General features: G+C 43.5%; 1 protein-coding gene across 2 annotated transcripts in view; it reads right to left on the minus strand.

Annotated features, from left to right (window-relative positions):
• Positions 1-16,408, minus strand: part of TFEC (transcription factor EC) — an 88,198-nt gene that overhangs the window by 19,217 nt on the left and 52,573 nt on the right. For both annotated transcript variants that reach the window (XM_019543408.1, XM_019543409.1), the window contains 2 exons: positions 2,506-2,620; positions 1,569-1,625 (listed from right to left, as the gene is read on the minus strand). In XM_019543408.1, coding sequence (XP_019398953.1) covers positions 1,569-1,625; positions 2,506-2,620 — 172 coding nt within the window. The remainder of the gene's footprint in view (positions 1-1,568; positions 1,626-2,505; positions 2,621-16,408) is intronic.

Here is a 16,408-nt window from a genome sequence, read left to right on the forward strand (position 1 = left end):
TACACCTTGCTGGGGTTGTTTGACCCCAGTACTCTTTCCTGCCATGGCAGGGGGTCAGACTTGATGATCTGCTCAGGTCTCTTCCGACCCTACGAACTATGAAACTATGAAACCATCACAAGCCTCACCAGCTTCCACTCTGAATGCAAAGGGCAGCAGTTTGACTACATCATCCCCACAGAACAATGTAAGCTTATTAAAAGCAAAACATGATATTGCAAAGACCATGCTCCCCAAAACATTTTCTGAAATAAAATGGAGCAGCTGGTAGACATGGCTCTCAAGCTTGCCTTATATCACTTCCTGTGGATTCAAGATCAGTCTAGGAAGTCTGCTTACATGAGGGTATCTTGTAGAGTCAGAAGCAGTCTGGAAAATCCCTGGAGTCAGGGCATTTTCTGTAATGGATGAAGGAGCTGAAAAGTCTTGGAACCCCAAGCATAAAGTCTTCAGGAAGCCCTAATGTCCTCAAATGCAAAAGAGTTAACATGGTGAAGCTGCCTGGAGTCGCATACCATGGAAGCTGTGGAATCTTTATTACTCAAGCAGTTTGCATAGCAAGATTCCCCCAGAGTCACAAGCTGTAGAAGTTCTGGGATCCCTGGCATCCTACCAGGGTTGATATATTTACCAAAATGTTTCTTTGAAAGCTTCTGACAAATCATAATTAGCATACTAAATTATGAAGAGAATGGGAATGCCTTAGTCAAAGTGCCATGGGTTAGAGTGACCCTCCACCTCCCCGTCAACTCAACAGATGTTTGCCTGTTAGGTCAGGGGGCTAGAGTTTGAGCCTGTCTACTTGTCCCATGATTGGGGCAGGGCTCATGCAGCCCCACACCCCCTACCAGCTCTAGTGCTGTCTGCAGGGGGAGGGAGGAAGAAGACAGTTTGAGGCTGGGGTTTGCCTGGCCTGAACTGAAGGAGTGGGTCCAAAGGTTGTGGGGCTCCAGTCCACACCCCCCACACTCCAGCTCATGCTGGGCAAACCCTAGCCCACAGTTTCCCCTCCCCCTCCTCCCTCCCTGCAGACCACAACAGGGATGGGGCTGGGCTGCATCAGCCTAGCCCTGGTTGCACTGACAGACTGACCCTAGGGAACAGACATGGTGCTCCACTTTGGAGTGCCTTCATCTGATCCCTCATTAGATAAGTGTTAATTTGTCATGTGATCAGCCCCTTTATAGCACTTTGCAGCCATGAACATGTGTCCAGGCATGACTGTAGAGTGCTTTCAGGGGGCCTGTTGTGCAATAAATATAACTTATGTCTGCACCAAAGATTATTCAATAGTCTAAAGAAACAGGTGTTATTTTAATTAATTAATTCTACATGTGGGAGGTGTTCTGCAAGTGAAAAAAACAGTACACTTTCAAAGTAACAGTTTCATCTCGAGAAAGAAAACAAATATGTTTCTCTGTGTTTGTAGACTGAGTGCTTTTTCATTTTACCTACAGATATGCATCTCTTCTCTTAATCTTGGACAACAGCAAAGAGCTGATAGCTGGCAAGTTCTCTTCCTGTACTCTCTCTACACAACATAATAATATTGAAGAGCATATACTCACTGAGGTTGTGGTTATCCTTTTTTTGTCTCTCCTTTGCCATTGCTCGTGTATCTGCTTCTGACAGAAAGGAACATTTATTAAATAAGTCCTTGGGTTGAAGTTACAATACTGGTTTCCTGTTACAATGCCCCTTTTCATTAAGACAAGGTTTTTAGGCTATGCCTTTAGCATTTTTTATCAATTCCCACAAAAAGACAATGCCACTACATCTACATTCAACCAGTAATACATTTTCAAGTGTCTGGCAGGTTTCTAAAGATGTATTTATCATGCATTTTTATTTAAAACATTTAGAAATACTGAAAAAGTACATTGCATTTAGTACTTTTCTCCAATTTACTGAACTTTACATCACAGAAAAAAGTCCTTACAATAAACTAATGTGAATCAGGATTTGTATATCCCATAATGCAAGAGTAAATCAGATTTTAAGATACTCACATTGAACAAACTCACTGTTTCCTTTGAGTGACACTAATAAACTGTACATGGTTGTTAGCATTCTTTGGATTAATTGAATGTAACTTTTAAAGTTGTTAATCCATTAATATAGATTTACCTTGAATAGACTTATTGTAAGCTTTTAAAAGAGCCATTTGTTCTACCCTGGAACAAATTTAATGGATGATAATTTATTTATACTATTGATCAGGAGCCAAAATGTGGAAGGATCCGTGGTTTCCTAAAATAATTAGGTTCATTAGAAGCATGATGTTCATAAAAGTCACAGGATAGACATTGTTTCTAAGTTGCTAAAGTAGAGAACACAGTGTAAACATTTCCCTTGATCTTTGCTCAGCTTTTTAAATGGAATAGCACATACCCTGTAAGTCTTAAGTAACATAATATTAAAGAAAAAATACATTTCACGAGTATCTTATTGTAAGATTACTTGAACTTTTACAACAAACATGCCAAGATCCCAGAAATATATTACCTGTGATTTCCCTTTTTACTGGTAGGATAGCTGGGCAGGAAGCATTTGTAAGACCCATATTAGCAGGTGATATTCCCTGGTCACTGTTGTATATATCCAAAATGTTATTAGACAGCTTAAGGAAACAAAGGAAAAAATAGGAAAAAAGAGAATCAGAATAAAGTTGAAGGATTTAAAGGTTAAAAAAAATGTAAATGCTTATAGAAAATCACTTTCATAGATGTGTATTCATGCATCATCATATATTTATTCCTCAAAGATGCCTGTAAAGCAGTGGTTTTCAACCTGTAGTCTGTGGGCCTCTGGGGGTCCACAGATTATGTCTAAGAGGTCCATAAAAGGTTATTCTGATCAATCAAAAGTATATAAATGCCCACGCTTACAATTCAAAGGGGTCCACACCTCCATTTGAAATTTTTTAGGGGTCTGCAAATGAAAAAGGGTGAAAACCATTGCTCTGACATGAGAATTTGCCCTTATCCTGTACTGTAAAATTAAAAGCTAAGAGCAAAGCCTGCCATTGTTCCACGTGCAAAGCATGCTGACTGAAGTCTGTATGAATTTTGTATGCAGACTGAAGGCAGGATATGGTCCTGATGTCTAATTTTGAATTAATGCTATAGCAACATTTCCAATAACAGGATTACTGAAACTACACTTCAAACATGAGTTCAGTTGAAAGGGAAAATAACCTTGCTAATCTTAACCTAGTCTCTAGTGAATATTTAACCATGCCACTGGACTTAAAATTAAAACTTGATATTGTTAGAGCATAAACAGTTTAAAGAGCAGAAGGCCTAACTATATGCAAGATTTAAAATGGGAGTGGAGAGAGAACTATGGAAGTGGAGAGAAAATATGTTATAAGGTAAAAATCCTGCACTGCTACAAGGATAGACCAGCTAACCTGATCTGTTCCATGTTCGTGATAACCTATATTATTATTGTTGTTCTGTTCTTTCTAAAGTGTAGCACGTTATGCCAAAAGAAACAAAAATGTTGAAAGTATGGTCTGAGGAATTTCAGATAATGCCACTAAAGAGTACTTTTCTTTGAATAATTCAATAACTCCTAAAAATTAGAACTCTAGAAATGAGTAATGTCTGTTTGAGTCAGTGCTTCCACTACTATATAATCAACCCTTCATCACTAATTATCACTTCCTCTGGCATAACTAAACATAGAAAACAACTGTGCGACCCACACCAACTCCTCAGACAATAAAACCAGAGTGTAGCAAGAAACAAGGAGAAAAAAAATGAAAGATAGTATTATTTATTTTTATGGCCTGTGCAACCTCTGGGTAAAGCTGTCCTCCAACCTGGACCAATATACAAAGAGTCAGTGCTGTGGTTTTTGTTAGTCAAGTTCCAAAAACCCCAAACCTAAGAGAAGAAATTAACATAGATGATTTGTGACAATAGGAGAAATAAATTCTCTTTCCTCCGGATAACAAATAAGGGGACTGTCACAGGTTATCTTTAAAACATTTTGTATTTGTGAAATGCTTTGCCATCATAAAGTTAGAACACTTTCAGTGTAGCCACAGGTTAAGGTTTAATGCCATCTCAGACCTGCAGAACTAATTTGGCACCAGAGATAGGGACAGACATTCAAATTAGTCTAACCTGCAGAGATTGAACTGATTTGCAAGTGGACAGACATCCACTTTTCATTCTGGAACTTCAGGCACATGCAGTAGCTGAAGCCAGAAGCCTGGGGGTGCTAGAGCAGCCCTCCCTTACCTTCCTCAGGTAAGCTGAGCTGGGGGAATGAGGGGTATGGCCAGGCCCCAGCAGGCCTGAGTATGACTGAGAAGGAGTTTAAATCCCCACCTTGGCCTGCAGGGTTCAGAGGGTGGAGGAAGAGGAAGCATAGCCAGACAGGGGCACAGTCAAACCCCCATGACAGGGAAAAAGGAAGAGGGGGAGAGCTCTGCCTGCCACAGTAACTCCCTGACATCCAGGAGCAATCTAGGCACACAGTTCCAATACCTGGCCCCAGAGGGGGATTCTCTCCAATCCTCCTCCTCCCTGTCCCCCACTGCTGCAGGGCAGGGAGAGGGGTGCTGTGCAGTGCTGCCTGGTCTCAGAGAAGGACTTATCTGACTCTTCTGGCCCAGCAGGTGCCTGCCACAAGGGCTCACTGGGGACACACAAGCCTCTGCTAGGCCTCCAAGCTGGCCCTGGTAGCCTGCTGCTCAGCCAGCACTACCCATGCATGCCAAGCCAGGCTTCTCTCACTGACAGGGCTCAGCTTCCCTGTCACCAAGCTGCAGCCACTGAGGAGGGCCCCACCCCTGTGGCTTAGGCTGGCCCTGCCATACAGATGCCTCAGCCAGGGCTGACTGGGGCTGGCCTGGGCTGCTGGGCCGCTCTCAGTAAGCTGCAGCTCAGCAACAGCCACTCCCCATGCCCAGGCTGGGCTGGATCAGGCTGGACAGCACCTCACAGAGCCCCCATCCCTGCACTGAAGTGGCACAGGTAGGGGAGAATGGGGAAGAGTCCCCATCCAGCACTGCACAGAGTCCCCCTCCCCACCCTGCAATAGCTGTAGAGGGGGACTGATCCACCCTGGCTCCAGTACCCCAGTGGCGGGGGGGAATTAACCTCCTTCCTGCCCCCTTAGCCTTAATGTGGCCATGCTAAGATGGCTGTGGTCCCTGCCAGTCAGACAGGAAAGGGAGAGGGGAATAAACCCCCTCCTGGGCACTCTGATAGAGGCTGCTGCCCCTCCCTATCCCATTGCTGCTGCAGTGGCAGGGGTGGGAGATATGGCCCCATTAAGATAGAAGGTTAATGCCTACCTCTGTCCCTTCTGCCTCCGGGGACCACAGCTGGGATCTGCCAGCCCCAGCTTGCCTGCACAGAGAGACCCAGGCTGCAGTGGGTGGTGTGGAGGGGAAGGAGGGAAGAAATAACCCCCTCCCTACCCACTTTGCCTTAACTGGGCCATGCCAGGATGTGTCTGGGCACATCCCTACTCCTGCTCAGGCTAGAGAGCAGAAGGGTGGGGCCAGTCCTACTTTCTGGAGCAGAGAGCACAGCCCAGCCCAGGACTGCAGATCATGCTGGGATGCCGGAGGACTCTGGTTTAACTTAAACCAGGAAGGAGTCTGAGACAGAAGTTACATAAAGTGGTTTGACCCAGATCAGTTAAGTCTGATGTTACACTGAACCAAGTTTATCTTAAACAAGTTTCAGGCATTTTGAAACTGGTTTATGTGCACTGAACTTATGTTTTGTTACAGCCAGTTTCTCATCACTTAAATTTGTTCGTGTACAACTGCTGTCCCTAGCCTGGAGGGACTACTGAGCAAGGGTGTGGACAGAAGCCAGCACTCATTTCCTTCTTTGGGGTGAGAGAAGTGGGGGAGGGGGGCAGCATGTAGCTCAGAGACAGAGACACGACAATGTGGCTTCCCTCACTATAATGAGCAGGAGCCTGACAGAGTTGTGTATGGGAGGAAAACAGTCTTTAAAAAAAAATTGTTTGTAATGAATGGCAAGGGGAAAAAGTAAAGAGAAAAGCGTGGGGGGGAACCCAAAACCCAAAAAATATATAGGCCTTGGGCCAAAATTTTGCATGTTTCACTGAATTGGGATTGGGTTGGGGAGGGCATTTGGTGGGAAAGGGGGCAGGAGTTCAATTATGCTTATACTAGCATGGACCTGAGACCCAGAGGGCTGGCTGCATGCATGCCACACTGGGTCAAAGCTGAGACCCAGCAGGCTAACTGCATGGGTTGGGTAACGGGGATGCTGACAGAGCCATTTCAAATGAACAGTGATTCAGTTCAAATTAATACTGTGAGGGAGAGGAAACTAAGCCACGGTGCAATGGCCGGCAGCAGTATGGAGAGGTCAGGGTGGATGGGAAAGAAGATGGTTGCCCAGCACTAAAATCCAATTATCTGTTCTCATTATCAGTTAATTTGCTTTTTAACCACTCCCCTTGCCCCAACAGATGGCCAATCAAGTACACAGGGATGCTAGAGCAGGAGTTGGCAATATTTTGGGGCAAAGTGGCAAAAACATCTGCAACCTCAATTTGTAAGATGTTGGTGTGCCAGGGGCAAATGTCAGGGAAGCTGCAAGAGACCCAATCCTTCTTGTGGCAATGCAGCCCTGCCCTTCTATGTCAGCCGCCCTGAGGCACACGTGAAACCACTACCAGCAACAAGCTGGGCACCCAAATGCAGCTGCTTACAGCCTTCTGGCTGCCTGCCACATGCAGCCTGAGCAATGAGCAGGCCCTGCCACCCATCACAGAGCCCAGACTGCTTGCAGCAGGTGGTGAGGAGGCTGCAAGTACCAGGATCCATAGAGCCCTGACCTAGCTCATTGCTGGTGGCAGATGCATCCACGCTTTGGGGCAGATGGTGGGGAAGGGGAAGGGACTGGGGCTGTACTGCCACAACAAGGATTAGGCCCCTTGCAGCTTCCCTGTCACCTGCCCCAGGCACACATATATGCAAAATGCCTTCACAAGCCACATTTTGGCACATGTTGGAGGTTACTGATCCGCAGCAGACTGGTGAGCTGCATCTGAGTCCTCAGAGTTGGCAGGGGTGGGCAAAGTCATGCCCACAGGCTGGATCCAGCCAGCAGTGGACTCAGTTTCCCAGCAGCCCCTGCCACATGGCTGGGGCCAGTCTCCAGGGAGACCCCAGCCACAGCTGCACTGTGATAGCACAAGGCTGGAGTTGCTATGAAGACCTGCCCTAGCCACACTACCAGGGTACAAAGTAGGGCAGGGCAGGGGGCTGCTCTGGAGGCCTGGGATCTTGCAGTGGGGACAGCTTGGTCTGGGGCCAGGGCATAGCCATGATCTGCAGCCTGCATGCTTGGAGTAGGGGCACGCAGGCAGCAGATTGCAGCTCTGCCCCAGTTCTAGACCAGGCTGTCACCACTGCAAGGAGCTAGGGCAGAGCTATGATCTGCTGCCTGCATGTATCTGCCCACAGTGTGCAGGCTGCAGATCAAATGTGCAGGCCCTGGACCAAGCTGCTCCCACTGCCAGATCCCAGGGCTCCAGAACAGCCTCCTGCCCTCTCCTGCCACACACCCTACCAGGGTAGCGGGGACCAGTCTCCATGGCAACCCCAGCCCTGTGCTATCACAGCACAATTGCAGCTTGGGTCTCCATCAAGACCAGCCCTAGCCATGTGGGCAGGGGCTGCTGGGAAATGGAGTCCAGCTACCAGCTGGATCCACCATTTTGCCCACCCCTGCCCTAGGGGCAGAAGGGGATGTTGGCCAGAGCCAGCACCATTCCCATGGGCAGTAGATTCCAGAAGAGTTGCAAGTTTGCCCATGGAGAAAAGGAGTGTGAAATGTAAGTAATGATGCATCCTGGGATGCTGGAGAAATTAAAATAAAGCATTTTATTTCCCTGGAGCAGACTAACAATACCCTGAAATGACCTGGGTAAAGCAGATCAAAGATACCCCCAGCTTGAACTGGCATAACTTTAAGACATTTACAGGGTACTTAGCACAGGTTATCATATTTTAATGGATGAATGCTCCCATTTTAAGTGTCTTTATGATGGTTTAAAGGTAATCAGCAATGCCACCCTAAGAAGTATTAAGACATTTGTTATAATTGACACCTCTGAAAACTGATGAGACAATTAGCATGATTAAAATCTTATCATCTCTGGTTATAACAGGATTTAAAAAGACAGAATGGGTAAAAGGACAGTTATGCCCTTTAATAAAGACACTGTTACTTCTTTTGGAGTTTTGATCATCTCAGAACTTCAGGACTTGGTTGCATTAACTGTGGATCAGTTTGTTAACTAACAAAACCAAGGGGAAGATTCTGGCTGGGCTTGAGACCAATAGATCAAACTAGAGGACAGGGTGAATTCCTTCTTAAGCATCTGACTGTAATATACAGGAAGAAAAATTGTATTATTCTGTGGGACTTCCACCTTGGAGATGTTTGCTGGTGGTTCCATTCAACCAGATAAAAATATTATTAAAGTTTCTGGAAAATATAGAAAGCAATTTTCTAACACAAAAAATGTTAGACATGTCATGAAGTACTTCTGTTTCTCATTATGCTGGATAAGGATGAATTAATCACTGGACTGGAAATTGCTAAGCCATAGAGAACAGTGAACATATCCTAACTACATTTATTATGGGCAAACAAAGGACAATCCCAAACAGTAAAACATATTTGGTACTTTAAAAAGGCTAATTTCTCAAAGCTGATGAAAATTATTAGTGAAACCGATTAAGAAATATTTGGATAGATTTATAAAAACAGAAATGGAGAGTTCTTTAAGGAGGATGTATCAGATGGACAAAACAAGATTCCACTATCAAGGACGCAGATCACTGATGAAAAGTCCTTCCTGGTTCAGTTATGAAGTAGAGAGAGCCATATCCAATATGAATTGGAAAGCACCATGTGTAGAAAATTGATGCAAGAAACAAAAGTTTCTGGTCCCAGGGAAGTCTCTTCTCAATCTCTGGACCCAGGAACCTTGCCTTAGATTTGACAAACATTTGTCAAACTGGAGTTATTTCAAAATAAATTTCAGGCTCAACAAAGTAGTGTGTTTCCAACAAAATTTCTGGTGAGCTCTGTTCTGAGCCCCTATTTAACTCTTTCTGTGCATTCCTTAATGGGCCTCTTGTATCCCCAAGCTGTTGGGACTGAGGTGTTTTTGAAAGATTTGTTCAGCCTTTATCTATGTCATACTAGTGTTACATTATTTGTTCCATGTCTTTAACATAAATAAATTTAATTTTAAAAAACAAAGCATAATTAGAGGTTTTGTTTTTTCATTTACTTTTTGTTGGAAGAGAGATACCAGAATTTCCTGCAGAACAGAAATTCTAGTTTTTGATCTATTTCAAGTCATCTTATTGTTTTGCTTCCCTGAGCACTTCAGTCATGAACGGCGCATGTCCCCAGTGGCTGGTGGGGCATGGCTGAGCCAGTGGTGGCAGGAGCGGAGAGCTCCCACAGATGCTGCCAGCACAGTCAGTAGTGGGGGCAGGGTGGCAAGCACTGACCACAAGTCGGCGACCACCCATAGGCACTACCGGCAGCAGCGGCTAGGGACGATCAGGAACTGCCTGCAGATGCTGCCAGCAGTGCCAGCAGCAAGGTGGCAAGAAGCGACCACCCGCAGGCACTGCTGACCGTGTCGGCAGTGCCTTTTTGCAGGGGGTGCCCCGCCACACATAGGGGGTGCACGTGCACCTGCATGCACCCCCTACGCATCGCCCCTGACTCAAGCACATATATTTACACATGCAAATTTCAGAGAATCATAGCATATTAGGGTAGAAGGGGCCTCAGGAGGTCATCTAGTGCAACCCCTTGCCCAAAGCAGGACCACCCCCAACTATATCATCCCAGCCATTGCCAAGTCTTTGTCTAGATGGTCCTAAAAACCTCCAAAGATGGAGATTCCACAACCACTCTGGTAACTTGTTCAAGTGCCTCACTACCTTCCTAATGAGAAATTTTTTTTAGAGGAGACTTTACCATTACCTTGCTGGGGTCATCTGATCCCCAGTTATCTTTCCTGCTTGGTGCAGGGGGCTGGACCCAAAGATCTTCCGAGGTCTCTTCCAGCCTTACAATCTATGAAAACTTTAATGTTTCTAATTTTTCACCTAGCAGTTTAGTTCACCTGAAATTCTCCTAATAACCAGTCATAGAATGAAATAACCAGCGTACAGGTTGAACCTACACAAGCAACATCTCCTCTACACTTTAAGCACCTTATGTAGAAATCTCCTACTACAGAGCCTGAGAATTCCTAAACACCATTAGAAATCACCATGTCAAACCAGTTTTGAAAATCCAGTTAAATATTTGATCTCTCAATGAAAATACATTTTAAAGAATGTTCAGAATTCAGTTGAGTATTACTCATGAACAAGGAACATTTAATATGAAGGATTTGAATGCTAAGAGCATTCTTACCCTAAGTACCTGTATTTCATTCCTTAGTAGTGAACCAGTGAGTACTACAGTACTCATTCTAGTTTTAATTTTGTTAAGTCTTTATTGCAGTCATACTATAACTATAATAGTTGAAATTACATTAGCTCTAAGTATGTATTTAGAGACTTTCTAATGTAGTAGAATTTAAAGCATACTTTGGCCCTTTGCAGCCGTATGAAGATGACTTCCCTGGTTATCCAGGGTTTGATCTAAACCTCCCTACATCAGTATGAATCTGTTTTCAATGGGCTTTTGACTGGGGCCCATAATAAGGAGTCATATTAATTGATTTTTGAAAGGCTAGGAAATGATAACTATTAAAAAAATTAAGAGTTTTCTTGCATACAAACTGTTCATGCAGTTCTATAAACGTGTTCAAAAACTTATTAGCAGTAAATACACTATAATTTGTAATGCTACTCTTACCATTAAAGAAAAAAAATAAGAAGCTGTAGATGACAAGAGAGTGGATGAAAAACACAAGATGAATTTAAGATCACTTCATAATTCTCAATACTTAAGCCATCTGTATCATCTAAATAAAGTCAGCATTTTTACAATCCAGTCATACAATCATGAATTATAACAAGGTCCAACTCTGAGAAAAAGTGTCATACAATATCTAAGCAGATGCCAATACAAAAATGGCCCATTGGTCAAGGAAGTCACCTTGCTGTCCGAGAGCAGATGTCAATTCAAAACTATACCTACAGTGACAATCATTTTAACAAAGGTGGACAAACATCTTCAGTCTTTATAATAGGCTAAAATCATTCCTGCACAATGGATGCACAAGGCACAGGATCTTCCCCAACCTACAATCATCATCTTTGTTTCATACAGATTAAGTGTCAGACAGTTTTTTTTCTCATCCATGCTGAAATCACAACCAGGTACTGGGAAAGAAGAGCCACAACACCATCTGTATGTAATAAAAATGAAACACAGCTTGATGGCATCCATATACTAAGAGAAGTGCAGGTGCAGTCCAAATCATCTCACTCTCTTAAATATCCCATATATGTGTTAAACAGGAACAGTGTCAAAACAGACTCTTAAGACGCTGTATGCAAGACACACTTTGGCAAGACTGAATTACCCCAAATTACCCTCCAAAATCACTTGGAAAGGAAAGAACAAAATCAAGAAAGACACCAGCGAAAGTCTGCCAGAACCACAATCATTCTCCCAAGCAAACACCCTAACCATTGGACTACAATATCACATTTTTTCTCACCAGCCCAATGCATATTGAATTAAGTTCTATAGACGCAGAATTTCAGTAGAAGTTGTGAGTATTACCACCCACAATAGCCTATTTCCAGATGATTAGGAGACTTTTGAAAGACAAAAGTTGTGGGTTTGAACTCAACAGATGAGGAGTGTATTGAAGTTGTATTTCTTACCCCTAGACATAGTAGTTCTGTCATCACCTCCTTTGACAACATCTTGGAAAAAAGGCATTACTAAAGATTGTACGTTGTGAATCCCACTATTATACAGGTATTTCCCTGCTGTCAAGACTTAGCTTCCTAAACTCCTGGGAAAGGCAATGTTCCACACTTCAGTATTAATTAAACCTACCAATTAGACTAAGCAGCTCCCCCTTGCTTGTGCTACCTCTTGTCAAGCCTCTTCTGAGGAGCCTTACTCTTTCCAGACATTGTATAAGGAGCCCAAAAAGTTAGGTGTTATAATGTCAAGGATTGCAACATCTAGGTCTTTTCATGGAATCAGTCCTAAGCTATTTTGCTTGGACACAAGTGTTCTTTTCAGCTGCGTGGCACCTCATTTAGAAATTTATGCCACTTGGAAGTAAATCAAAATACCTGTTTATACCCAGTTTGTACTTTTCTAAAATAACTATGCTACACACTGCATTACAGAGGATTAGGAGCAAGTTTCAGTTCTTAGGACCTTGTTACACTTTACTCTGTGAGCTGCACAAATGTTGATCAATGTTAATTCTAGCTTGAGTTTGGAATAGTCACACTTCAGGCCAACAGGGGCCTGGAGGACCAAAAGGTAAAAATCCCCTCCCACTCCCATTCTGGGTGCCCCCTGCCCCCTGGGCCCAGGATCCCTGCCTCCCCCTAGTCCCTTGGAGATCATCTCTGCCCCCCTGCCCTACTTACTTGTGGCTGTCACGACTATCTGTCCCAGGTGTACAAGCAGGGAAGAGTTAACCTGCCTGCTCAGCCCAGGCTGCTTGTCTCCTGGCTGAGCTCAGCCCAGAGAGCTGCAGCAGAGGTGGTGGCAGGTAGGCCAAAATCTCCAAATCAAACAAATCTTTTCCATATTGATTTGGAGAGCTTCAAATCAATTCAGACCTTTTTATTAGTTTCCTGATTCAATTCGGATTTGGAGATTCAGCTGCCAAAATCAGGCCAAATCTCCTTTGGATCGAATCAGCACCTGGAGTTTCACACAGCTCTAGTGGCAGCCAGGAAGACAGGTTAACCCTTACCTGCCTGGTCCTCTGGGACAGACAATGCGGGCAGCCACTAGTAAGTGAGGGCAGGAAGGGGCAAGGGGGCAGTAGTCCCAATCTGGTCTAGTGGCAGATGAAGTGTAGGTGAGGTATTATACACACTGTAGCTTATAGTGGCCACACCTTAGTGTAAAATGAGCTGGGTAACACAGATCAGAGATAATCCTGGCCTGGAGTGGCATAACTTTGAGCCAGCTAATGAGTGCTTAAAACTAATTTCAGGCGTTAATGTATGGACAATCCAAATATTTAGAGCCCCAGAAGCTGCCCAAAATTACCATGTAACAAGGCCCTTAGAGATCTGATTTCTACTGTGACTGTGGATAAGTTATTTAACCTCTTTGAGTGTCAGTTTCTCCTCTTGTAAAATTAGGATAAATATATTTATTTATTATTGAAACAATCAAATGAAATACATGCCTGTAAAGTGCTATGTAAATACAAATTATTATTACACTGCTAGTGAGAAAGCTAGGAAAGGAAGTCTGGAAGTCAAAGGTCCTATCCCTTCTTCTTTTTCTAAAATCTAGATGATCTTCCAGAGTGGTTCTACCTTCCTCCTCCAGACATTATGAGCTATGATTTTAAACTTCTTTACAAATTTAGATTAATTGTTAAAAATCTCTCAGTATTTGAAGTTGCTTTAGACCAGGGATGTTACATTCATGTAGTCCTGGGAGTTGTATGAGGGTCTCTGGGCTGGTGTGTGTGTTGAATTGGGCCATACCACAGCCAGCATACAGGGCCAGTGGGGTGCCAATGGCAGCACCATCCTTGCGTCATCCCCTACACTGCAGGCAGTATGTGTCAGCCCCACTCCAGAGCTTACACTCCAGGCAGAATGAGGGCCAGACCCAGTGCTGTGTGTGCTGCATGTAGCACAGGGATCTGGCACAGGACACGCACTGCATGCAGCAGCCTACTGGACCAGTCATGTTCAGTAGCTCCAACAGAACTCGACCCAGACTGGCCCCAGAGTCAACACGCAGGGCCAGTCTGGCAGGAGTGCTGCATGCAGCACATGTCCCATGCTGCTTACATGCTCATAACACCAGGTCCAGCCCACAGGCAGGATCAGCTCCACATACCACATGAGGTACGTGGGGTCAGTCCAAAACCCATGGGTTGGATCATACAGCTTCATGGGCCAGATCCATCCATCAGGTCATGTTTGACATACCTGCTTTAGAAAAGCAAACAAAAACAAATAACCAAATAACCTAACAGCAAATTCTAACACTTATGTGCTTTCCATTATTTACTTTAATGTCGCACCACTAAACCTGATAGACTCTATGGTACTCTCCCAAAAATATAAATACTTAACCTCAGTTTAGGTGGATACACAGACAGGTAAATATTTATGAATGCCTAAGTACTTTGTACATAGCAAATGCACTCTCCTATATAAAAACACATCTATAATGAACCATTTCATCCACTTATGAAATGTAGCCAGCCCTAAAGAAAAAATAGCTCTTTCCTTAGCAAATAGTTAAGGCACAGCCAGTGACAGTGTGGTACTGGAATTGAATAATACTATAATTAAAAGTGCAAGAAGAATTAAAGAAAAAAGAATGTAATTAACCAAGTTAGCATTTGGCAAGGACACTGGGGTTAACACTCTTGCTTTCATAAAAAGTGTCATGGGATCTTTAATGACTGTATATTCAAATAACTGAGCAAGCCTCTGGCTTGGGTTCTGTGTTGCCTTGCAAGATGGAGTCCATAGCACATAGCATTCCCAGAAACATTCCCTGCATTTCTCCTATTCTTACCCCCCACATACTGAAGTTTGTGATACTTGATTAAATTAAAAAAGTATGGCTATAGACATGATCAGGGTTGCTACTACAGCTGATAGTTATCAACAGTGATCACACCAAATAGCATTTTTTCTATGGAAAATACTAACATGTTATGACAAATCAAAGAACCAGGAAAAATAGTGCTAAGTGACCTCAAGAAGTTATCTAGTCCAACCCCCTACTCAAGGCAAGGTCATTCCTGTCTCAACCATTCTAGGTAAAGTTTTGTCTAACTTGCTCTTAAAAACTTCAAAAGATAGAGATTCCACAACTTCTTTAGGTATTTTCCAATATTTAACCATCCTCATAATTAGAAGGTTTTTCGTAATATCAAATATAAATTTCCATTTTTGTAATTTAAGACCATTACTCCTTCTCCTGTTCCCTGCAGCCACAGAGAACCGTCTGTCATCATTCTCTTCATAACAACCCTTCATGTATTCTTCTCTCCTCCAGACTAAATCTGTTACTCCAACCTTCTTTTGTAAATCATGCTTCCTATTTAAGCTTTCCACACCCCTAATTATCACAGCATTCAGTCTGCTCCTGTTCTAGCTTGTATTAATCTTTCTAAAAATGGACAACCATAATTGTACATTCTGTTTGAGAATAGGTCTCACCAGGGTATTGTATATTGGAATAATACTTCACTATCTCAACCAGAAAGACTTTGCCTGATACATCCAAAGACCTCATTTGCCTTTTTTCAGAGCCTTATCACATTGGTGCCACATTGTCATCCTGTGATCACTAATACATCCAGGGCTTTCTCCTCCTCTGTCATTTCTAGATAATAAGTCCCCCTCTTAATGCTGGAAGAAATACTAGCCTGCAGTTCCTGAGTGGAGGTTCTTGCAATTTACAATATTAAATTTCATTCCATTTTCATTCTATCTGTTCTCAAAGTCACTGAATAGTTTTGAGATAATATTTTGCTCCTCCTCTGTATTGACAATGCCTCCCAATTTCATGTCATCACTAAATGTCATCAGCAAATTTCTACTTGTTGTGCCAGGGCCAGTAATGAAAATATAGAATAATACTGAACTAAAGACTAGTCCTTGAGGAACTCTATTTATAACCTCCTCAAGCCAAATAGCCCATAGACATATACCCCTTAGCTAATTCCTTACCCACAGAGTTCTGGATGGATTATTTTACCCTTTCATAATCTCTATTCCTCTTTTTTATAGATGCGTCATAGACATTAGGGCTGGAAGGGACCTCGGAAGATCATCATGTCCAGCCACCCGCCTAAAGGGCAAGAAGTCAGCTGGTGTCATAGGATAAGCATCCAATTTCCTCTTGAAGGTGTTCAATGTAGGTGCTTGAGCCACCTCCAATGGCAGGCTGTTCCAGACCTTGGGGGCTCAGACAGTAAAGAAATTCTTCCTTATGTCCAACCTGAAACATTCTTGCAGTAGTTTATAACCGTTCAACCTCATCATCCCTTGGGGCACTCTGGTGAACAAATGTTCCCTCAGATACTGGTGGTCACCCCTGATAAACTCATAGGTGGCCATCAGATCACCTCTGAGCCTGAGCTTTTCCAGGCTAAAGAGCCCCATGGCTCTCAGCCTGTCATCATAAGGTCAGTTTTCCTGACCTCTGATCATGCGCGTGGCTCT

This window comes from Crocodylus porosus, unplaced genomic scaffold, assembly GCF_001723895.1.
Source record: "Crocodylus porosus isolate Cpor-Errol unplaced genomic scaffold, CroPor_comp1, whole genome shotgun sequence".
Classification (NCBI taxonomy): domain Eukaryota; kingdom Metazoa; phylum Chordata; order Crocodylia; family Crocodylidae; genus Crocodylus; species Crocodylus porosus.